At 42.7% G+C, this 25,106-nt stretch overlaps 5 protein-coding genes across 5 annotated transcripts; all 5 read right to left on the bottom strand.

The window, feature by feature from the left end:
- Nucleotides 1-6,533: 6,533 nt before the first annotated feature.
- On the bottom strand, nucleotides 6,534-6,944 carry LOC140546853 (histone H3). Its single transcript, XM_072670274.1, has one exon. The coding sequence runs from the start codon at nucleotides 6,942-6,944 to the stop codon at nucleotides 6,534-6,536; it is 411 nt and encodes a 136-aa protein (XP_072526375.1).
- Nucleotides 6,945-7,587: 643 nt separating this feature from the next.
- LOC140547171 (uncharacterized) lies at nucleotides 7,588-22,058 on the bottom strand. The gene is made up of 2 exons (XM_072670759.1): nucleotides 21,676-22,058; nucleotides 7,588-8,005 (listed from the first exon to the last, which is right to left on the bottom strand). Exons 1-2 carry the CDS (start codon nucleotides 22,056-22,058, stop codon nucleotides 7,588-7,590), a joined length of 801 nt encoding a protein of 266 aa, XP_072526860.1.
- On the bottom strand, nucleotides 11,857-12,231 carry LOC140546738 (histone H2B). The gene has a single exon (XM_072670127.1). It carries the CDS (start codon nucleotides 12,229-12,231, stop codon nucleotides 11,857-11,859), a length of 375 nt encoding a protein of 124 aa, XP_072526228.1.
- On the bottom strand, nucleotides 13,049-13,360 carry LOC140546927 (histone H4). The gene has a single exon (XM_072670396.1). The coding sequence runs from the start codon at nucleotides 13,358-13,360 to the stop codon at nucleotides 13,049-13,051; it is 312 nt and encodes a 103-aa protein (XP_072526497.1).
- On the bottom strand, nucleotides 20,618-21,043 carry LOC140546827 (histone H3). Its single transcript, XM_072670245.1, has one exon. The coding sequence runs from the start codon at nucleotides 21,026-21,028 to the stop codon at nucleotides 20,618-20,620; it is 411 nt and encodes a 136-aa protein (XP_072526346.1). The 5' UTR covers nucleotides 21,029-21,043.
- Nucleotides 22,059-25,106: the final 3,048 nt, after the last annotated feature.

Genomic DNA, 25,106 nt, shown 5'->3' with positions numbered 1-25,106 from the left:
TAGCTGAATGAATTAATAAAATTCAGTGACCTAGGCTTAAGATGAACTTACAGTGACTCAAAGTAGGCTCATACACAGCCTCTGACTCCTTTTCACGAAATTTGAAGTGCATAGGGGCCATGTGACCTTTGTAAATAAACATTTATGCACCGTTTTCTTAGAAAGATTACACACTTGACATTATTATTGTTATTATTGTAGTAATTGATTGTGTGTTGTACAATCCTAAACCGCACTCCAGTACTCTCTAGTGCACTAGGTGAGTATAGAAGCCGTTTTTTCGTGACATCGTGCACTCCACAGGGAGTAGTGAGCTGCTTGGGAATTGTTTTTTTTTTGTTTCTTGTTTTTTCTCTCGGTTGACCGATGTCGTTTCGGCAACTAGCTAACGAAAATAATCTTTTGTAAACAAAACACTAGCTAGCAAGCTACACAGGCTGCCCAGCTCTGAAAACCAGAAGATACGCTGTTGGTAGCCGGGTTTAAGCACGACTGTTTCTCCCTCACTTGCTCCAAATAACAATATAGAGAACTACGCACGTGTCCGTAATATCGTTATTTCTGTGATTAATTTTAAGACACCTAGCCATCATGCTACTCTCCAAGGTGGCTTCTCGGTTTCAACCACGACAGTAAACGTATAAATGTTGCTATATACACCGTTTCATAATAAAACTTGACTGACTCGAGCGAGTGTGTATTTATCTGACAGGTATTTACACTCGCTGGCGTATGTTATTGTTTGTACCATCCGAGTTAGCTAGCATGCTAATCGCTTTGTTAGCTCATGTGTGGACCTGAAAAAGCAAGTTAACTCAAATCACTCAACAGCCACCAATCACGGCTGTATTGCGTACTTTTATGCTACAACTCTGCATGTGGTACTGCACTGTGGTCAACAAATAATGACCCCTCATAATTAGGCTCATATTTGCGCTTTACTATTTATGCTGGCCGCGTTAGCCACGCTGCAAATCGCTAAGCTGGCTCCAAGCTATGTACAACTCCACACATAGATCCAGCAACGGCAGTTCTACATCAATTTGCTGTGACTGGGTGTACAACTTTAGGCTCTCGGCAAAATCGAGTTATCGGATATCATTATCTACTTCATTTTTGGCAAGTTAGCAAACGTTATCGTGCTAACAACGACACACCGGAGCTAACCAGGGTCCAGTAGTGTAAGGACTAAAAAAAAAATGACGTTTCACATGTATGAACATTAAAAGTAGCTAACATATGTCTTAACACGACAAATACCTCGGTCAGCCCTCTGATGGCTGTCGCCATGTGCGCCTCGGTCTCGTATACAACAAAGTCACACTACATCACGCCATTCTAACGTGCGCAGCGTTTATTACACACACACACACACGACAAAATTAGTCCTTCCTCAATGCACCTGAATATAAATCACATAAATGGCTATTTAGTACTAGGGTTACGACCTTGCAAGCATAAAACAAGCACCCACGAAGATCAGCCCACTACTGTACACCATGGCACACGGTTTACTTTTTACTGTGACTGGACGTGCAGTTATCGGATTTCATCATTAGATGAAGATATATATATAGAGATATATAGATAGATAGATAGATAGATAGATAGATAGATAGATAGATAGATAATCAATAATACGTCATCTATCGAACTTGTAGTTAGGCATCATGGGAATTGTAGTCCTTGATCTTGACACTACAGGATAAAGACACATCGTGTCATTGACACATTGACATAAAGACGTTTAAAGAAACACACAAACCAGTACAGGGTTTGTATTTTCTGTCAGAATGAATGAGTATGCATAAAGCAAGCCATATATATGTCTACAAATGCATGTCTCTCTCTCTCTCTCTCTCTCTCTCTCTCTCTCTCTCTCTCTCTCTCTCTCTCTCTCTTTCTCTCTCTCTCTCTCACACACACACAAACCACCACTGAAATATTTTTGCACATAAAGTAAATTGAGGCCAACTTAAACTAAACCCACACCATTTGGATTCCTCAGGTTTCCACTATACATATTCTAATAACAGCCATATTGGTTAGCAGTTAGTGGAAGAGAAAGGAAGGAAAGAAATTGTGGAAAGCAAAGTATGTTGCAGTTAGTGGATGATAAAGCCTTAGACATATGTTGCATTTAGTGGATGATAAAGAAATTGTGGTGATATAAAGTGTAAAGCTCATGATGAAGTCAGGGTGAGTGGAAGCAGTTTGGCTTGACCTACCCTTTAGGATTCTGATGGAGTTTCAGGGCTAAGCTTTAAGACTGTGGTCGTAGTACGTGAATGGAGCGTGGATGCCATCTGGTGGTCAAAATGTAAATCTGCAAAATATAAATAGATATATATATATATTTTTTTGGTCCACAGAGACATTTAAAGAAGCAAAATCAGAAAGAGGAGAAAGAGTTAAATTTGAGAAGCACAAAAAAGCTAATTCACAAGTGAGTACGGCTGGCTTTTGATACACCTTTGTTAGCACTTTTGTGTTAATTTGTTACTTACCTATGCCTTGAAGAAAGTCTCTGACCTTGCAGGTTAAATGATTTTTTGCGCTGATGGTGCATCCGCTTTCCAATTTTTAGCTTTGCCCCACTTGCCTCCAGCTCTTCAGCCAGGTCTTGATAGCAGAGCGGTGTTCTTTATTGATTTATGATTATTATGTTGACCTCAATATAAGCTGATGCATACATACATACACATAACCATACAACATAGAATTTAAGGGCTCTAAGGGGAGGAGAACAAAGGTCCTACATAGAACTGCACTACTCTACAGTTTGTCTCTTAGTGAGCGAATTGTTGGCTTTTTACCTAACTGATAATAAAGTGCCTTAAATAAAGAGTGCTTCTATCAAGCATTCTTTAACTAAAGACATTTTATCAAGATCTGTAAGGAGATAATACAGTATTGAATATTTTGTTTTCTTCTGTCCTACTTTATCATTAGCATATTGTTAAAACCCAAACAAAATTACGGTGCCCTAAATTAAGTTTTCATTTCATTGCCTGGTAGCATGACAACTGGTTATCATGCTGGCTACTAAAATGCCCAAAAGTTCCTTGGTAGAACTTAGTAGACTTACTGGAGTTCACAACCATCTGTCATATGTAAAAGCTGTAACATTCACACACATACACGTATACATCTATGTTTTTAGCGTTTGCATTTGCGAGTTTGACCACACGATTGCATCCACGCTCCATCCATGACATATATCCACGATCCCAAAACAACGGTGACGTTTGCAATAGGGCACTTCCTAAATCCCTTACACTGTATACACTACACAGAAGTGCACTTCTCTAGTCAAGTCTTTTAGGCTTCTGATGGAGTTTCAAGGCTAGGCCTCAAGACTGTGGTCATAGTACGTAAATGGAGCGTGGATGCCATCGTGTGGTCAAAATGTAAAACAATTAATCTTGCAATTTTTAATTTATTTATTTATTTATTTATTTATTTATTGTCCACGGAGACAATTAAAGAAGCAAAATCAGAAAGAGGAGAAAGAGTTACATTTAAATAGCAGAGAAGCTAACTTACAAGGGAGGAGGCAGTACGGTCGGCTGTTGATAAACTTTTGTTAGCACTTTTGTATTCATTTGTTACTTACCTATGCCTTGAAGAAAGTCTCTGACCTAAACCATGCAGGTTAATTATATATATATATATATATATATATATATATATATATATTTTTTTTTTTATTTTTTTTTTTTTGCACCAATTTGAGGGTGCGTATGCTTTTCCATATTTTAGCTTTGCTCCACTGGCCTCCAGCTCCTCGGTCAGGTCTTGATAGCAGATGAGTCAATTTTATTTGGCAAGGTTTTGGTCAGAGACCATCTTTAGTTAGGCATCATGGGAATTGTAGTCGTTGATCTAATACACTACAAGTTAAAGATATAGTGTCCACAGAGACATTTAAAGTAAGAAAGATCAAACACAAATCGAAAAAATGGTATATTATTGCATACAAGGGAAAAGCTCCTAATGAGGCCAACTAAAACTACATGTTTACCCCTTGGATTTCTCAGGCTCGCTTTACATCTTCTAATAAAAGTCATGTTAGATTAGATAAACACAGAGGGAGTTAATGTTGCTTTTATCATATGTTGCAGTTAGTGGATGATAAAGAAATATGGAAAGACATTGTGGTAAGCAAAGTAAGTGTAGAGCTCATGATGAAGTCAGGGTGAGTGGAAGCAGTTTGGCTAGACCTACCCCTTAGGCTTCTGATGGAGTTTCAGGGCTAAGCTTTAAGTCTGTGGTCGTAGTACGTGAATGGAGCGTGGATGCCATCTGGTGGTCAAAATGTAAATCTGCAAAATATAAAACAATTCATCTTTTTGATTTTTTCTTTTTTGGTCCATGCAGACATTTAAAGAAGCAAAATCAGAAAGAGGAGAAAGAGTTAGAAGCTAACTCACAAGGGAGCAAGTCAGTACGGTCAGCTGTTGATAAACTTTTGTTAGCACTTTTGTATTCATTTGTTACTTACCTATGCCTTGAAGAAAGTCTCTGACCGAAACCTTGCAGGGTGCGTATGCTTTTCCATATTTTAGCTTTGCTTCACTGGCCTCCAGCTCCTCAGTCAGGTCTTGATAGCAGATGAGCGTTTTTCTTTATTGATTTATGATTATTATGGGAACCTCAATATAAACTGATACACAGAGTTTAAGGGCTCTAAAGAGAAGGAAACAAAGGTCCTACATAGAAGTGCACTACTCTACAATTTGTCTCAAAGGCTTCTAGCAGTGAGTGAATTGGTGGCTTTTTACCTAACTGCATGCTGTTTGGTTGTCATGATGGCTAATACAGTGCCTTCCTTAAAGACTGCTTCTTTCAAGCATTCTTCAAAACCTTTCCTTCTGTCCGACTTTATCGTTAGCATATTGTTAAAATGAAACCCAAGCCCAAACGAAAATCATCCCAAAAGACATGTAATTACTTTTTAGATTTATTGGTGCAGTTAACAATCATATTTAATGTGTATAAAATTGCCCTAAATTAAGTTTCCATTTCATTGCCTGGCAGCATGAGAACTGGTAACCATGCTGGCTTCTAAAATGCCCTGAACTGAAGTATGCTTCAATAGAAACATTTTTAAAAATGTACTTTAAAAAACACTAACCAAAATAACACCGCAATACAAATGACTTAGTAGACGTATTGGAGTTCACAACCATCTATCAAATGAAAAAGCTGTAACATTCACACACATTCACGAATAAATCTACGTAGTTAACGTTTGCATTTGCCTTGTTTGACCACACGATGGCATCCACGCTCCATCCATGACATATATGCCCATGATCCCAAAACAACGGTGGTCGTTTGCAATGAGCACTTCCAAAAGCCCTTCTATTCACCACACAGAAGAGCACTACTGTACTCAAGGCTCAAAGGCTTCTACTCTCTATTACATAACCGGGTGCATCCTAGGCAGGACAAACACTTTACCCCTGCCAGTATTTATTCACTATTTCTTTTCCCTAGGCTTCTCTAATGATCATTTTACATGTTCTGGGAAGGTTCATTTAATTTGCTCCATACTTCAAGGGTTATACTTCCAGACAAGCTAGACTGTACTAAATAAGGTAATTTTTGAAGTATAGCACAAAACAATACTGACTCAACATTCATTTAATTTTGGCGAGTTTTCCCGCTGATCTGGGTTAATTTTACAAACAATGTGACGGGAAACATGAATTTTATAGAGTTAACATATAGAGTAAACATATAATTTTTTAGAGTTAGACATGCCTTGTTCTGGTAGAGGTATTGAAAGAGATTAAAAACAAACAAACAAACAAACATTCCTCTCCGGACTATACACTTACCTCCTTTACTGCTGCCCTGGTCTCGCTTACTCTCTATGCAATCAAACTCATGTTGCATATGTATGAAACGTAAGTACCCCAAATCAAGCTCTCATTATATGAATATACACATACATTACTCTCTGAAACTGTGCTTGCAGTTGTATAGTTTCACCACGCGGTGGGATCTACGCTCCATCCATGACTAATGCCGTATGTAATAGGCCAAAACCGGCCTAAACACTACATAGTGTAAAGTGTAGTGTTCTACTGAAGCGGCAGTGGCTTCTACTTTCTGCTGGGGTGAATGAACAGTTTCCAAACTATTAAATATGTATAAACATATTGATAGGAATTAAAAGAAAAGTATTAATTTGTATTAAAACACGTTAAAAATGGCGATTTTGATGTGAAATATATATATATATATATATATATATATATATATATATATATATATATATATATATATATTTATATATACACATACAGAAGTTGCTTTTTTCCCTAATCTTCACAACCACTGTCTCACGGCTGGTTTCGCTCGCTCAATCCTATGGAATTTAGAAGCGCGCGCGTCATAATAGCCTTACATTATATAAACGCAACACCGAGGTGAGGCGGACATTTGCTGTTTCGGCGCGGACACGGGTAGGTGGCTCTTAAAAGAGCCGTTGGGTATTTCAGGTAAACGTCGAAGCGCTCTGTTTAAGCGCGCTCTCCGCGAATACGGCGGGCCAGCTGGATGTCTTTAGGCATGATGGTGACTCTCTTGGCGTGGATAGCGCACAGATTAGTATCTTCAAACAGACCCACCAAGTACGCCTCGCTAGCCTCCTGCAGGGCCATGACGGCGGAGCTCTGGAAGCGGAGATCAGTCTTGAAGTCCTGAGCGATCTCACGCACTAGGCGCTGGAAGGGCAGCTTACGGATCAGCAGCTCAGTAGACTTCTGGTAGCGGCGGATCTCCCTCAGAGCCACGGTGCCGGGCCTGTAACGGTGAGGCTTTTTCACGCCGCCGGTGGCTGGGGCACTCTTGCGAGCAGCCTTGGTGGCGAGCTGCTTCCTCGGGGCCTTGCCACCGGTGGACTTACGGGCGGTCTGCTTGGTTCTTGCCATCGCGTTGAACTCTACTCCTCTCGGGGAAAAGAAAGAGAATGAGTTCTCGCTCGCTTCACATGGCTTTTAAGCTTTCAAGCCGCTTGCCGCTCATTGGGCGTCTTGAAGTTGTCCGTTTCCCATTGGGCGGCCGGCAATGCGTCGGTGACACTATTGGGCGTCTTCTTTTCAAACCTAAAAGCAAAGCGGCGGGCTCCTGTAATACAAAACAACAAAGAAAAAAAAATATATAATAAGAAGAAAAATAATAGGATCAAACTAATCAACATTTGTAAACTAATATACATTACTGCGAACATTACACACAAACATATATATGTGTGTGTCTAATATATATACATATATATATATATATGAAGGGTGTATACATACACATATGCATGAGGTGTTGGTCTCAGTACGTGAAATATATGAAAAAAATATATCAGCAATTATCTACTCTAGTAACACGAGAGAAAAATAGAAAAAAAGGACGGCGGTGTGTTTATATAATAAATCGGTTCATAAAGCTATTATTTTTATGCAGTTGGAAATCACGTGAAGAATATGTAGTGTTTGTAAAGGAGCAGCACTTTTCTTAGAAAAAAATGGGTGGCTCTTAAAAGAGCCTTTGTGTATGGATAAATCAACGGAGAGCGCCAATTTACTTTGTCTTCACAGTCTTCTCGGTCTTCTTGGGCAGCAGTACAGCCTGAATGTTGGGCAGCACACCACCTTGGGCGATAGTGACTCCTCCGAGCAGTTTGTTCAGCTCCTCGTCGTTACGAACAGCCAGCTGCAGGTGACGGGGGATGATACGGGTCTTCTTGTTGTCGCGGGCGGCGTTGCCAGCCAACTCGAGAATCTCAGCGGTGAGATACTCCAGGACGGCGGCCAAGTAGACGGGAGCGCCGGCGCCGACCCGCTCAGCGTAGTTGCCTTTACGCAGAAGCCTGTGCACACGGCCAACTGGGAACTGCAGTCCGGCGCGGGACGAACGGGTCTTAGCCTTGGCCCTAGCTTTACCACCGGTTTTGCCTCTTCCACTCATGATTCGCGTCAGTCGTGTTCGTCCAACAAAGCTGAAATAATGCACGCCGGCCAACGAGCGCCGTTGATATAGCAAAAACGCCTACGTTCCTATTGGCTAAAAGCTACGCGCACCAACAGCCAATCGCATTTCCGCCGTCAGACTCTAGCGTCCTCCCACCTCTGCTCGCTTTCCTACCCGACCCCCTCCTCCTCTCGTGCTGTGTCTGTGTGAGCGAGAGAGAGAAAGAAAGGAAGGAAGAAAGAAAACGGGTTAAAGAAAGAAACATTTACCCCCACTCGTGCACCGTGTTTCGTTTCCCTTTCCAGCTCAAATGTAACACGTTCGACCAAACAGTGGTCATAGAAGGAAAGACCAAACCAAACCCCAAAGAATATTTATCATATATAATTATTGTTTGGGGTAACTGATGAGAGATATTTTTGTGTTGTTGTTGTTGTTTTTTTTTTTTTTAACAATCATTTCATTGTGCAGTAACAAGGGGGGGAAAGCTGCTTTCTATGAAACTGTGGGTGGCTCTTAAAAGAGCCGTTGAAGAGAGAAATAAGTCATGAAGGTAAACGGCGTAACTGTTTACTTTACTTCTTCTTAGGGGCAGCCTTTTTCGCCTTCGCCGCTTTGGGCTTAGCTGCTTTAGGCTTGACCGTTTTGGCTTTCTTTGGGCTCTTGGTCGCCTTTTTGGGAGCCGCCGGCTTCTTGGCCTTCTTGGGGCTCTTCGCTGCCTTCTTAGCGGCCGCGACGGGCTTCTTGGCCTTCTTGGGGGATTTCTTAGCCGCAGTGGATTTCTTGGCTGCTACCTTCTTGGGCTTCTTGGCCGCGGCTGGTTTCTTGGCGGCCGGCTTCTTAGCTTTAGGTGCCGGTTTCTTGGCGGCCGGCTTCTTCTTTGCCTCGGCCTGCTTCTTGTTAAGCTTGAAAGAGCCCGACGCGCCGGTGCCTTTGGTCTGCACCAGAGTGCCCTTGGTGACGAGGCTCTTGACGGCGAGCTTAACGCGTGAGTTGTTCTTCTCGACGTCGTAGCCGCCGGCAGCCAGGGCTTTCTTCAGGGCGGCGAGAGACACGCCGCTCCTCTCCTTGGAAGCCGAGACGGCCTTGACGATGAGCTCGCCCACGCTGGGGCCGGCTTTCTTGGGGCGGGCGGCGGCCTTCTTCTTGGGGGCCTTGGCGGGCGCCGAGGCGGCTGGGGCTGGAGCGACTTCTGCCATTGTTCTGCTTTGCTGAGAGCGCGAGTGAGCACAAACTGCTGCAGCGTTCTGTAGAACCTCCCGCTGCAGCGAGGGGGCCGGCCCTTAAAAGCCACATGAGAACGTTGTAGACTCAACTCGCTCGATGCCGCAAAGCCGTGTGGCAGCGACAGTCTCGCACTTGTGTTTTCTCTCGGCGTTTGTCGAGCGAAATATGGGCGAAAGCTCAACTTGGCGAGCGTAGAAATGCTCTCTCGTCTCCGAGAGGCTCCACCGTGTGTTGAGAAGACGGGAAGGGCAGCGTAACGACGCCGCGTTTAATACGGCGCTCACCGAAGCGTGCCACGCTACCGGCGTACCGAACGGGCGGCGGCGCATTTGGCGTGCTAATCTGTGGAAAACGGCGACAAAAGGTGCCACGAACTGGGCGAGTGTTATCCGGTGCGTTGGAGGAGAGCCTCGGCGAGAGCGTGCTGGGCATCCGAGACGTGGGTGCGTTGTTTTGCTCGTCGTGCGGGGCGACCTTGAGGAGTGTGTAAAGCACAGTGTTGCCGTGTGTGCGCAGTATGAACGGAACGGCTCTCCATAGGTCCCCTAATACGCACTCGCACCTTCATTTCCTTCATCACCTCAACACACCCAATATACCATAGCCAAAAATCTCATACTAACCCTAACACAAAATAACTGCATCCACCCCCCCACCCTAAAACGCAAAAACAAAATCTTAAAAAAAAGACAAACCTTATTCTAAAAATCACATGAAATAATCATGCCCTTTTTCAAACCCTAATACAAAATAACTGCACCTTCACTCTATCCCCAATACAAAATAAACCCAAGCTCATTTAAACCCTAAAACCCCATTCTCATTTTAACCCTAATAGAAAATAACCATTTTCTCTCTCCAACCCTAAATGAAATAACCCCATCCTTCTTCCAACCATTATACAAAATAACTCCATCCTCATTCGAACCCCTCACATGAAACAACTGCAATCTCATTCTTGTCCTAAAACAAATTAACCCCATCCCTCCCTCTATCTCAATAAGCAACACACCAAACTTTTGCTTTCATTTAACCCATTCCATGCAGTCATGACCATTCTACTTAGATGTGCATTCCTCAGTAGGCCAAGGGCATGTGTATCCAAAACATCAGGCTGATGGCTTATGTTGAAACTGTTTTACTTTTACTGAATCTTCCTTTGTATCCTAAGGCAAAGGCCTAAGCTCACGTTCACTTTAACTCAATCCACCTTCATCATAAACCTGAGGCCTTTGACCGCCATACTATTTTATTTACTCTACCCTCGTCCTTTTGCCTTGCTTCAACCCTCTACATCAAAAGTCTAGCTCTGAACCTATTCTTGCTCGCTCGAATCTCAACATTAACCTAAGGCTTCAACCAAATTCATCTTTTTGTGACCCAACCAAATAGTCCTAATACAAAATAACTCTGTCCTCCCTCTTAACCTAGTACAACATAACCTTAACATCATTCTAACAATGAAACAAAATAACCCCATCCGCCTTCTAACCCCAAAATAAAATAACCCATTTTCATTCATACTCTAATACAAACCCCACCACCTCTCTCTCCAACCCTAAAATGAAATAACCCCATCCTTCATCCAACCATTATACAAAATCACTCCATCCTCATTCGAACCCCTCACATGAAACAACTGCAATTTCATTCTTGTCCTAAAACAAATTAACCCCATCCTTCCCTCTATCTCAATAAGCAACACACCAAACTTTTGCTTTCATTTAACCCATTCCATGCAGTCATGACCATTCTACTTAGATGTGCAGTCCTCAGTAGGCCGAGGCCATGTGTATCCATGTGTATCCAAAACATCAGGCTGATGGCTTATGTTGAAACTGACTTTCACTGAACCTTCCTTTGTATCCTAAGGCAAAGGCCTAAGCTCACGGTCACTTTAACTCAATCCACCTTCATCATAAACCTGAGGCCTCCTTACAAAGCCACTGTTACTCACTCTTCCTAGATCACATCTGCACTAAACACACTTTCACCACCATACTTTTTTACTTACGCTACCTCAATTTAATTATTCTACCCTCGTCCTTTTGCCTTACTTCGACCCTCTACATCAAAAGCCTTGCTCTGAACCTACTTTTGCTCACTCAAATCCCACCATAAACCTAAGGCTTTAACTAACTTCACCCTTCTGTGACCCAACAAAAAAGGCTTGTGGGGAGCCTAACCGTATGCCTGGTTATATATACTAGACAGCTTTCATTACAAAGATCGGGTGTGTAATTCTAGGGTTTAAGTCAACCCTAGTATGGTTTCCTGCCTCACTCTTCCCCACCTGTAAGGCTGATCTCCTCTGGACTGGTCTTTCACAGGTGATGTGCAGCTTCATTTATCCCACTTAGCACTACAAGCCCACTCCATACAGTTAGTATGGCACAGTATTTTAGTTTGCTGCTCTGTCCCTGAATCCTAGTACACTATACCAATTAAATGCAAACAAACAATTAAGTAAGTTGATTTACATACATCAATAAGTATGTAACAATAAAGGCACTCTCTAATAAATAATAATAATAATAATAATAATAATTAGTATTATAACTTACTTGGTTCTTGAATAAAACTGCTCTTTGGAAGAAACCGTGGGTGGCTCTTAAAAGAGCCGTTGGGTTTGGATTATGCCGCTATCACTATTTACTTGGAGCTCGTGTACTTGGTGACGGCCTTTGTGCCCTCTGACACGGCGTGCTTAGCCAACTCACCGGGAAGGAGCAGACGCACAGCGGTCTGGATCTCCCTAGAGGTGATAGTAGAACGTTTGTTGTAGTGAGCCAAACGAGAAGACTCACCGGCGATGCGCTCGAAGATGTCGTTCACGAACGAGTTCATGATGCCCATCGCTTTAGAGGAGATTCCAGTGTCAGGGTGGACCTGCTTCAGCACCTTGTACACGTAGATGGCATAGCTCTCCTTCCTGGACTTTCTGCGCTTCTTGCCTCCTTTCCCGGCCGTCTTGGTCACGGCTTTCTTGGATCCCTTCTTGGGCGCGGACTTAGCTGGCTCAGGCATACTGCTCCTCGTCGAGTAAGACTGAAGAATGAGGGGGAGGCGATAAGCTCCCACATTATTTAGACTCTAGCATTTTAATTAGACGAGGTACCGCCTCCAGAATGCCGTCAAACGACCATTGGACAACAAATTGTCCGCTCTCTTCTTGCCAACCCCCCACCCTTCATTCCCCTCCCCTCCCCTCCCTCCCCTCCCCTCCCTATTCTCCTCTTCCCTTCCCCCTCCCCTGAGCAGCATTCTCTTTGTTCGCCTACCCGCGCATTTTTACCCACCGTGCAGACGGCACATTATTTTTCGCCACATCGGCGTTGACGGCGATATTCTGAATTTATTCAAACGTTTAATCAACGCATACGGGGGAAATTGAAAACTATATGTATTCTTCATATATATAAAATTAGCTTCTTAACCGGGAGATTCATAACCACCATCATTGACTATATTGAAACAAACAAACAAATATGATTCTTGCAACATTCTTCCCGCGCATTCTTAATCTACAGGGCTGTTTTTCTGTTTTTCGGCACAGCGGCGTTGACGGCGATTTTTTTTCTATCAGGATTTATTAAGACATATAGTTCGGATTTAACCAACGCACACGGGGGGCAAAATGGAAAACAATACATATATACAGACATATCTATTATATGTATATATACACATGTATTCTTCCGGTATATTACATTTTAATACAGAGTATGCGGGAGATCGACTGCCTTATTTGATAACAAACTAAGAATAGAAACAGGCTCTTTTGCTGGATTTGTGGGTGGCTCTTAAAAGAGCCGTTGTGTTTAGAGCCGTTCAGGCCGAGCGTTTAACCTCCGAATCCGTACAGAGTGCGTCCCTGGCGCTTCAGGGCGTACACCACATCCATAGCGGTGACGGTCTTTCTTTTGGCATGCTCAGTGTACGTGACTGCGTCCCTGATCACGTTTTCCAGGAACACTTTGAGCACACCGCGGGTCTCTTCGTAGATCAGACCGGAGATACGCTTGACGCCACCACGACGAGCCAGACGGCGAATAGCCGGCTTTGTGATACCCTGGATGTTATCGCGAAGCACTTTACGATGACGCTTGGCGCCTCCTTTCCCAAGGCCTTTCCCGCCCTTGCCTCTGCCTGACATCCTCGCTGCTTCTTTTCCCAGTCGACGAGAAGAGAATCTATGAAGCTGGGGAGCCAGAGACACGCATGTTATACTCCTCTATAGGACCTAAATGAAAGCAAGGGAACCGAGCGACGTCACAGTACATTAGCTCCGCCTCATACTCTGTACGTGAGCAGAACGCTTGTTTTGCTGTACAGCGTCTCAAACATGCCTAGACCACTCAAAGATTGCACATAAAGCCACTGAGTGGGTAGCCATACAAAATACAGTATATTAATATTAATTCGGAATTAAATATTAATTCCGTACCCTCTGGATGTACTCATGTTCAAAATTCAAAAAAGTGCTCTTTTTGGATTTCATGTGGATTTCATTAACATGTGGTGTACATGGGGGGGGGGGACAATCAATAGTCAAAGTCAAGCAATAATAGCATCACTTCTCAATGCATTTGCAGCATGTCTTCCTTCTACTGCTTGTAGTTTCACAGTCTGGCCACACAATGGCATCCAGACTCCAAGTGTTCTAAAAAGGAATAAACTAATAATAGTAATAATAATAACGCAGCACACTTTGGATCATGCATAACCTTCACTCTGAATACTTTAACTCATCATGATTTAGCTTCGAAACCTACAGCCTAGCTCCAGACCTGCTTGACCTTATAATTAAAAAGTAAGCTAAACTATAATTAGGAGCTAAAATCACTTCTGAAATAGCTTGGTCTAATGGCGAAATCTTAAAATAAATAAATAAATAGCTGAATGAATTAATAAAATTCAGTGACCTAGGCTTAAGATGAACTTACAGTGACTCAAAGTAGGCTCATACACAGCCTCTGACTCCTTTTCACGAAATTTGAAGTGCATAGGGGCCATGTGACCTTTGTAAATAAACATTTATGCACCGTTTTCTTAGAAAGATTACACACTTGACATTATTATTGTTATTATTGTAGTAATTGATTGTGTGTTGTACAATCCTAAACCGCACTCCAGTACTCTCTAGTGCACTAGGTGAGTATAGAAGCCGTTTTTTCGTGACATCGTGCACTCCACAGGGAGTAGTGAGCTGCTTGGGAATTGTTTTTTTTTTGTTTCTTGTTTTTTCTCTCGGTTGACCGATGTCGTTTCGGCAACTAGCTAACGAAAATAATCTTTTGTAAACAAAACACTAGCTAGCAAGCTACACAGGCTGCCCAGCTCTGAAAACCAGAAGATACGCTGTTGGTAGCCGGGTTTAAGCACGACTGTTTCTCCCTCACTTGCTCCAAATAACAATATAGAGAACTACGCACGTGTCCGTAATATCGTTATTTCTGTGATTAATTTTAAGACACCTAGCCATCATGCTACTCTCCAAGGTGGCTTCTCGGTTTCAACCACGACAGTAAACGTATAAATGTTGCTATATACACCGTTTCATAATAAAACTTGACTGACTCGAGCGAGTGTGTATTTATCTGACAGGTATTTACACTCGCTGGCGTATGTTATTGTTTGTACCATCCGAGTTAGCTAGCATGCTAATCGCTTTGTTAGCTCATGTGTGGACCTGAAAAAGCAAGTTAACTCAAATCACTCAACAGCCACCAATCACGGCTGTATTGCGTACTTTTATGCTACAACTCTGCATGTGGTACTGCACTGTGGTCAACAAATAATGACCCCTCATAATTAGGCTCATATTTGCGCTTTACTATTTATGCTGGCCGCGTTAGCCACGCTGCAAATCGCTAAGCTGGCTCCAAGCTATGTACAACTCCACACATAGATCCAGCAACGGCAGTTCTACATCAATTTGCTGTGACTGGGTGTACAACTTTAGGCTCTCGGCAAAATCGAGTTATCGGATATCATTATCTACTTCATTTTTGGCAAGTTAGCAAACGTTATCGTGCTAACAACGACACACCGGAGCTAACCAGGGTCCAGTAGTGTAAGGACTAAAAAAAAAATGACGTTTCACATGTATGAACATTAAAAGTAGCTAACATATGTCTTAACACGACAAATACCTCGGTCAGCCCTCTGATGGCTGTCGCCATGTGCGCCTCGGTCTCGTATACAACAAAGTCACACTACATCACGCCATTCTAACGTGCGCAGCGTTTATTACACACACACACACACGACAAAATTAGTCCTTCCTCAATGCACCTGAATATAAATCACATAAATGGCTATTTAGTACTAGGGTTACGACCTTGCAAGCATAAAACAAGCACCCACGAAGATCAGCCCACTACTGTACACCATGGCACACGGTTTACTTTTTACTGTGACTGGACGTGCAGTTATCGGATTTCATCATTAGATGAAGATATATATATAGAGATATATAGATAGATAGATAGATAGATAGATAGATAGATAGATAGATAGATAGATAATCAATAATACGTCATCTATCGAACTTGTAGTTAGGCATCATGGGAATTGTAGTCCTTGATCTTGACACTACAGGATAAAGACACATCGTGTCATTGACACATTGACATAAAGACGTTTAAAGAAACACACAAACCAGTACAGGGTTTGTATTTTCTGTCAGAATGAATGAGTATGCATAAAGCAAGCCATATATATGTCTACAAATGCATGTCTCTCTCTCTCTCTCTCTCTCTCTCTCTCTCTCTCTCTCTCTCTCTCTCTCTCTCTCTCTTTCTCTCTCTCTCTCTCACACACACACAAACCACCACTGAAATATTTTTGCACATAAAGTAAATTGAGGCCAACTTAAACTAAACCCACACCATTTGGATTCCTCAGGTTTCCACTATACATATTCTAATAACAGCCATATTGGTTAGCAGTTAGTGGAAGAGAAAGGAAGGAAAGAAATTGTGGAAAGCAAAGTATGTTGCAGTTAGTGGATGATAAAGCCTTAGACATATGTTGCAGTTAGTGGATGATAAAGAAATTGTGGTGATATAAAGTGTAAAGCTCATGATGAAGTCAGGGTGAGTGGAAGCAGTTTGGCTTGACCTACCCTTTAGGATTCTGATGGAGTTTCAGGGCTAAGCTTTAAGACTGTGGTCGTAGTACGTGAATGGAGCGTGGATGCCATCTGGTGGTCAAAATGTAAATCTGCAAAATATAAATAGATATATATATATTTTTTTGGTCCACAGAGACATTTAAAGAAGCAAAATCAGAAAGAGGAGAAAGAGTTAAATTTGAGAAGCACAAAAAAGCTAATTCACAAGTGAGTACGGCTGGCTTTTGATACACCTTTGTTAGCACTTTTGTGTTAATTTGTTACTTACCTATGCCTTGAAGAAAGTCTCTGACCTTGCAGGTTAAATGATTTTTTGCGCTGATGGTGCATCCGCTTTCCAATTTTTAGCTTTGCCCCACTTGCCTCCAGCTCTTCAGCCAGGTCTTGATAGCAGAGCGGTGTTCTTTATTGATTTATGATTATTATGTTGACCTCAATATAAGCTGATGCATACATACATACACATAACCATACAACATAGAATTTAAGGGCTCTAAGGGGAGGAGAACAAAGGTCCTACATAGAACTGCACTACTCTACAGTTTGTCTCTTAGTGAGCGAATTGTTGGCTTTTTACCTAACTGATAATAAAGTGCCTTAAATAAAGAGTGCTTCTATCAAGCATTCTTTAACTAAAGACATTTTATCAAGATCTGTAAGGAGATAATACAGTATTGAATATTTTGTTTTCTTCTGTCCTACTTTATCATTAGCATATTGTTAAAACCCAAACAAAATTACGGTGCCCTAAATTAAGTTTTCATTTCATTGCCTGGTAGCATGACAACTGGTTATCATGCTGGCTACTAAAATGCCCAAAAGTTCCTTGGTAGAACTTAGTAGACTTACTGGAGTTCACAACCATCTGTCATATGTAAAAGCTGTAACATTCACACACATACACGTATACATCTATGTTTTTAGCGTTTGCATTTGCGAGTTTGACCACACGATTGCATCCACGCTCCATCCATGACATATATCCACGATCCCAAAACAACGGTGACGTTTGCAATAGGGCACTTCCTAAATCCCTTACACTGTATACACTACACAGAAGTGCACTTCTCTAGTCAAGTCTTTTAGGCTTCTGATGGAGTTTCAAGGCTAGGCCTCAAGACTGTGGTCATAGTACGTAAATGGAGCGTGGATGCCATCGTGTGGTCAAAATGTAAAACAATTAATCTTGCAATTTTTAATTTATTTATTTATTTATTTATTTATTTATTGTCCACGGAGACAATTAAAGAAGCAAAATCAGAAAGAGGAGAAAGAGTTACATTTAAATAGCAGAGAAGCTAACTTACAAGGGAGGAGGCAGTACGGTCGGCTGTTGATAAACTTTTGTTAGCACTTTTGTATTCATTTGTTACTTACCTATGCCTTGAAGAAAGTCTCTGACCTAAACCATGCAGGTTAATTATATATATATATATATATATATATATATATATATATTTTTTTTTTTTTTTTTTTTTTTTTTTTTTTTGCACCAATTTGAGGGTGCGTATGCTTTTCCATATTTTAGCTTTGCTCCACTGGCCTCCAGCTCCTCGGTCAGGTCTTGATAGCAGATGAGTCAATTTTATTTGGCAAGGTTTTGGTCAGAGACCATCTTTAGTTAGGCATCATGGGAATTGTAGTCGTTGATCTAATACACTACAAGTTAAAGATATAGTGTCCACAGAGACATTTAAAGTAAGAAAGATCAAACACAAATCGAAAAAATGGTATATTATTGCATACAAGGGAAAAGCTCCTAATGAGGCCAACTAAAACTACATGTTTACCCCTTGGATTTCTCAGGCTCGCTTTACATCTTCTAATAAAAGTCATGTTAGATTAGATAAACACAGAGGGAGTTAATGTTGCTTTTATCATATGTTGCAGTTAGTGGATGATAAAGAAATATGGAAAGACATTGTGGTAAGCAAAGTAAGTGTAGAGCTCATGATGAAGTCAGGGTGAGTGGAAGCAGTTTGGCTAGACCTACCCCTTAGGCTTCTGATGGAGTTTCAGGGCTAAGCTTTAAGTCTGTGGTCGTAGTACGTGAATGGAGCGTGGATGCCATCTGGTGGTCAAAATGTAAATCTGCAAAATATAAAACAATTCATCTTTTTGATTTTTTCTTTTTTGGTCCATGCAGACATTTAAAGAAGCAAAATCAGAAAGAGGAGAAAGAGTTAGAAGCTAACTCACAAGGGAGCAAGTCAGTACGGTCAGCTGTTGATAAACTTTTGTTAGCACTTTTGTATTCATTTGTTACTTACCTATGCCTTGAAGAAAGTCTCTGACCGAAACCTTGCAGGGTGCGTATGCTTTTCCATATTTTAGCTTTGCTTCACTGGCCTCCAGCTCCTCAGTCAGGTCTTGATAGCAGATGAGCGGTTTTCTTTATTGATTTATGATTATTATGGGAACCTCAATATAAACTGATACACAGAGTTTAAGGGCTCTAAAGAGAAGGAAACAAAGGTCCTACATAGAAGTGCACTACTCTACAATTTGTCTCAAAGGCTTCTAGCAGTGAGTGAATTGGTGGCTTTTTACCTAACTGCATGCTGTTTGGTTGTCATGATGGCTAATACAGTGCCTTCCTTAAAGACTGCTTCTTTCAAGCATTCTTCAAAACCTTTCCTTCTGTCCGACTTTATCGTTAGCATATTGTTAAAATGAAACCCAAGCCCAAACGAAAATCATCCCAAAAGACATGTAATTACTTTTTAGATTTATTGGTGCAGTTAACAATCATATTTAATGTGTATAAAATTGCCCTAAATTAAGTTTCCATTTCATTGCCTGGCAGCATGAGAACTGGTAACCATGCTGGCTTCTAAAATGCCCTGAACTGAAGTATGCTTCAATAGAAACATTTTTAAAAATGTACTTTAAAAAACACTAACCAAAATAACACCGCAATACAAATGACTTAGTAGACGTATTGGAGTTCACAACCATCTATCAAATGAAAAAGCTGTAACATTCACACACATTCACGAATAAATCTACGTAGTTAACGTTTGCATTTGCCTTGTTTGACCACACGATGGCATCCACGCTCCATCCATGACATATATGCCCATGATCCCAAAACAACGGTGGTCGTTTGCAATGAGCACTTCCAAAAGCCCTTCTATTCACCACACAGAAGAGCACTACTGTACTCAAGGCTCAAAGGCTTCTACTCTCTATTACATAACCGGGTGCATCCTAGGCAGGACAAACACTTTACCCCTGCCAGTATTTATTCACTATTTCTTTTCCCTAGGCTTCTCTAATGATCATTTTACATGTTCTGGGAAGGTTCATTTAATTTGCTCCATACTTCAAGGGTTATACTTCCAGACAAGCTAGACTGTACTAAATAAGGTAATTTTTGAAGTATAGCACAAAACAATACTGACTCAACATTCATTTAATTTTGGCGAGTTTTCCCGCTGATCTGGGTTAATTTTACAAACAATGTGACGGGAAACATGAATTTTATAGAGTTAACATATAGAGTAAACATATAATTTTTTAGAGTTAGACATGCCTTGTTCTGGTAGAGGTATTGAAAGAGATTAAAAACAAACAAACAAACAAACATTCCTCTCCGGACTATACACTTACCTCCTTTACTGCTGCCCTGGTCTCGCTTACTCTCTATGCAATCAAACTCATGTTGCATATGTATGAAACGTAAGTACCCCAAATCAAGCTCTCATTATATGAATATACACATACATTACTCTCTGAAACTGTGCTTGCAGTTGTATAGTTTCACCACGCGGTGGGATCTACGCTCCATCCATGACTAATGCCGTATGTAATAGGCCAAAACCGGCCTAAACACTACATAGTGTAAAGTGTAGTGTTCTACTGAAGCGGCAGTGGCTTCTACTTTCTGCTGGGGTGAATGAACAGTTTCCAAACTATTAAATATGTATAAACATATTGATAGGAATTAAAAGAAAAGTATTCATATGTATTAAAACACGTTAAAAATGGCGATTTTGATGTGAAATATATATATATATATATATATATATATATATATATTTATATATACACATACAGAAGTTGCTTTTTTCCCTAATCTTCACAACCACTGTCTCACGGCTGGTTTCGCTCGCTCAATCCTATGGAATTTAGAAGCGCGCGCGTCATAATAGCCTTACATTATATAAACGCAACACCGAGGTGAGGCGGACATTTGCTGTTTCGGCGCGGACACGGGTAGGTGGCTCTTAAAAGAGCCGTTGGGTATTTCAGGTAAACGTCGAAGCGCTCTGTTTAAGCGCGCTCTCCGCGAATACGGCGGGCCAGCTGGATGTCTTTAGGCATGATGGTGACTCTCTTGGCGTGGATAGCGCACAGATTAGTATCTTCAAACAGACCCACCAAGTACGCCTCGCTAGCCTCCTGCAGGGCCATGACGGCGGAGCTCTGGAAGCGGAGATCAGTCTTGAAGTCCTGAGCGATCTCACGCACTAGGCGCTGGAAGGGCAGCTTACGGATCAGCAGCTCAGTAGACTTCTGGTAGCGGCGGATCTCCCTCAGAGCCACGGTGCCGGGCCTGTAACGGTGAGGCTTTTTCACGCCGCCGGTGGCTGGGGCACTCTTGCGAGCAGCCTTGGTGGCGAGCTGCTTCCTCGGGGCCTTGCCACCGGTGGACTTACGGGCGGTCTGCTTGGTTCTTGCCATCGCGTTGAACTCTACTCTTCTCGGGGAAAAGAAAGAGAATGAGTTCTCGCTCGCTTCACATGGCTTTTAAGCTTTCAAGCCGCTTGCCGCTCATTGGGCGTCTTGAAGTTGTCCGTTTCCCATTGGGCGGCCGGCAATGCGTCGGTGACACTATTGGGCGTCTTCTTTTCAAACCTAAAAGCAAAGCGGCGGGCTCCTGTAATACAAAACAACAAAGAAAAAAAAATATATAATAAGAAGAAAAATAATAGGATCAAACTAATCAACATTTGTAAACTAATATACATTACTGCGAACATTACACACAAACATATATATGTGTGTGTCTAATATATATACATATATATATATATATGAAGGGTGTATACATACACATATGCATGAGGTGTTGGTCTCAGTACGTGAAATATATGAAAAAAATATATCAGCAATTATCTACTCTAGTAACACGAGAGAAAAATAGAAAAAAAGGACGGCGGTGTGTTTATATAATAAATCGGTTCATAAAGCTATTATTTTTATGCAGTTGGAAATCACGTGAAGAATATGTAGTGTTTGTAAAGGAGCAGCACTTTTCTTAGAAAAAAATGGGTGGCTCTTAAAAGAGCCTTTGTGTATGGATAAATCAACGGAGAGCGCCAATTTACTTTGTCTTCACAGTCTTCTCGGTCTTCTTGGGCAGCAGTACAGCCTGAATGTTGGGCAGCACACCACCTTGGGCGATAGTGACTCCTCCGAGCAGTTTGTTCAGCTCCTCGTCGTTACGAACAGCCAGCTGCAGGTGACGGGGGATGATACGGGTCTTCTTGTTGTCGCGGGCGGCGTTGCCAGCCAACTCGAGAATCTCAGCGGTGAGATACTCCAGGACGGCGGCCAAGTAGACGGGAGCGCCGGCGCCGACCCGCTCAGCGTAGTTGCCTTTACGCAGAAGCCTGTGCACACGGCCAACTGGGAACTGCAGTCCGGCGCGGGACGAACGGGTCTTAGCCTTGGCCCTAGCTTTACCACCGGTTTTGCCTCTTCCACTCATGATTCGCGTCAGTCGTGTTCGTCCAACAAAGCTGAAATAATGCACGCCGGCCAACGAGCGCCGTTGATATAGCAAAAACGCCTACGTTCCTATTGGCTAAAAGCTACGCGCACCAACAGCCAATCGCATTTCCGCCGTCAGACTCTAGCGTCCTCCCACCTCTGCTCGCTTTCCTACCCGACCCCCTCCTCCTCTCGTGCTGTGTCTGTGTGAGCGAGAGAGAGAAAGAAAGGAAGGAAGAAAGAAAACGGGTTAAAGAAAGAAACAATTACCCCCACTCGTGCACCGTGTTTCGTTTCCCTTTCCAGCTCAAATGTAACACGTTCGACCAAACAGTGGTCATAGAAGGAAAGACCAAACCAAACCCCAAAGAATATTTATCATATATAATTATTGTTTGGGGTAACTAATGAGAGATATTTTTGTGTTGTTGTTGTTGTTTTTTTTTTTTTTAACAATCATTTCATTGTGCAGTAACAAGGGGGGGAAAGCTGCTTTCTATGAAACTGTGGGTGGCTCTTAAAAGAGCCGTTGAAGAGAGAAATAAGTCATGAAGGTAAACGGCGTAACTTTACTTCTTCTTAGGGGCAGCCTTTTTCGCCTTCGCCGCTTTGGGCTTAGCTGCTTTAGGCTTGACCGTTTTGGCTTTCTTTGGGCTCTTGGTCGCCTTTTTGGGAGCCGCCGGCTTCTTGGCCTTCTTGGGGCTCTTCGCTGCCTTCTTAGCGGCCGCGACGGGCTTCTTGGCCTTCTTGGGGGATTTCTTAGCCGCAGTGGGTTTCTTGGCTGCTACCTTCTTGGGCTTCTTGGCCGCGGCTGGTTTCTTGGCGGCCGGCTTCTTAGCTTTAGGTGCCGGTTTCTTGGCGGCCGGCTTCTTCTTTGCCTCGGCCTGCTTCTTGTTAAGCTTGAAAGAGCCCGACGCGCCGGTGCCTTTGGTCTGCACCAGAGTGCCCTTGGTGACGAGGCTCTTGACGGCGAGCTTAACGCGTGAGTTGTTCTTCTCGACGTCGTAGCCGCCGGCAGCCAGGGCTTTCTTCAGGGCGGCGAGAGACACGCCGCTCCTCTCCTTGGAAGCCGAGACGGCCTTGACGATGAGCTCGCCCACGCTGGGGCCGGCTTTCTTGGGGCGGGCGGCGGCCTTCTTCTTGGGGGCCTTGGCGGGCGCCGAGGCGGCTGGGGCTGGAGCGACTTCTGCCATTGTTCTGCTTTGCTGAGAGCGCGAGTGAGCACAAACTGCTGCAGCGTTCTGTAGAACCTCCCGCTGCAGCGAGGGGGCCGGCCCTTAAAAGCCACATGAGAACGTTGTAGACTCAACTCGCTCGATGCCGCAAAGCCGTGTGGCAGCGACAGTCTCGCACTTGTGTTTTCTCTCGGCGTTTGTCGAGCGAAATATGGGCGAAAGCTCAACTTGGCGAGCGTAGAAATGCTCTCTCGTCTCCGAGAGGCTCCACCGTGTGTTGAGAAGACGGGAAGGGCAGCGTAACGACGCCGCGTTTAATACGGCGCTCACCGAAGCGTGCCACGCTACCGGCGTACCGAACGGGCGGCGGCGCATTTGGCGTGCTAATCTGTGGAAAACGGCGACAAAAGGTGCCACGAACTGGGCGAGTGTTATCCGGTGCGTTGGAGGAGAGCCTCGGCGAGAGCGTGCTGGGCATCCGAGACGTGGGTGCGTTGTTTTGCTCGTCGTGCGGGGCGACCTTGAGGAGTGTGTAAAGCACAGTGTTGCCGTGTGTGCGCAGTATGAACGGAACGGCTCTCCATAGGTCCCCTAATACGCACTCGCACCTTCATTTCCTTCATCACCTCAACACACCCAATATACCATAGCCAAAAATCTCATACTAACCCTAACACAAAATAACTGCATCCACCCCCCCACCCTAAAACGCAAAAACAAAATCTTAAAAAAAAGACAAACCTTATTCTAAAAATCACATGAAATAATCATGCCCTTTTTCAAACCCTAATACAAAATAACTGCACCTTCACTCTATCCCCAATACAAAATAAACCCAAGCTCATTTAAACCCTAAAACCCCATTCTCATTTTAACCCTAATAGAAAATAACCATTTTCTCTCTCCAACCCTAAATGAAATAACTCCATCCTTCTTCCAACCATTATACAAAATAACTCCATCCTCATTCGAACCCCTCACATGAAACAACTGCAATCTCATTCTTGTCCTAAAACAAATTAACCCCATCCCTCCCTCTATCTCAATAAGCAACACACCAAACTTTTGCTTTCATTTAACCCATTCCATGCAGTCATGACCATTCTACTTAGATGTGCATTCCTCAGTAGGCCAAGGGCATGTGTATCCAAAACATCAGGCTGATGGCTTATGTTGAAACTGTTTTACTTTTACTGAATCTTCCTTTGTATCCTAAGGCAAAGGCCTAAGCTCACGTTCACTTTAACTCAATCCACCTTCATCATAAACCTGAGGCCTTTGACCGCCATACTATTTTATTTACTCTACCCTCGTCCTTTTGCCTTGCTTCAACCCTCTACATCAAAAGTCTAGCTCTGAACCTATTCTTGCTCGCTCGAATCTCAACATTAACCTAAGGCTTCAACCAAATTCATCTTTTTGTGACCCAACCAAATAGTCCTAATACAAAATAACTCTGTCCTCCCTCTTAACCTAGTACAACATAACCTTAACATCATTCTAACAATGAAACAAAATAACCCCATCCGCCTTCTAACCCCAAAATAAAATAACCCATTTTCATTCATACTCTAATACAAACCCCACCACCTTCTCTCTCCAACCCTAAAATGAAATAACCCCATCCTTCATCCAACCATTATACAAAATCACTCCATCCTCATTCAAACCCCTCACATGAAACAACTGCAATTTCATTCTTGTCCTAAAACAAATTAACCCCATCCTTCCCTCTATCTCAATAAGCAACACACCAAACTTTTGCTTTCATTTAACCCATTCCATGCAGTCATGACCATTCTACTTAGATGTGCAGTCCTCAGTAGGCCGAGGCCATGTGTATCCATGTGTATCCAAAACATCAGGCTGAA

Source organism: Salminus brasiliensis, chromosome 24 (genome assembly GCF_030463535.1).
Source record: "Salminus brasiliensis chromosome 24, fSalBra1.hap2, whole genome shotgun sequence".
NCBI classification, from domain to species: Eukaryota; Metazoa; Chordata; class Actinopteri; order Characiformes; family Bryconidae; genus Salminus; species Salminus brasiliensis.
Note: the sequence above shows the minus strand (reverse complement) of the source record. Positions and strands in the feature narration are given on the sequence as shown.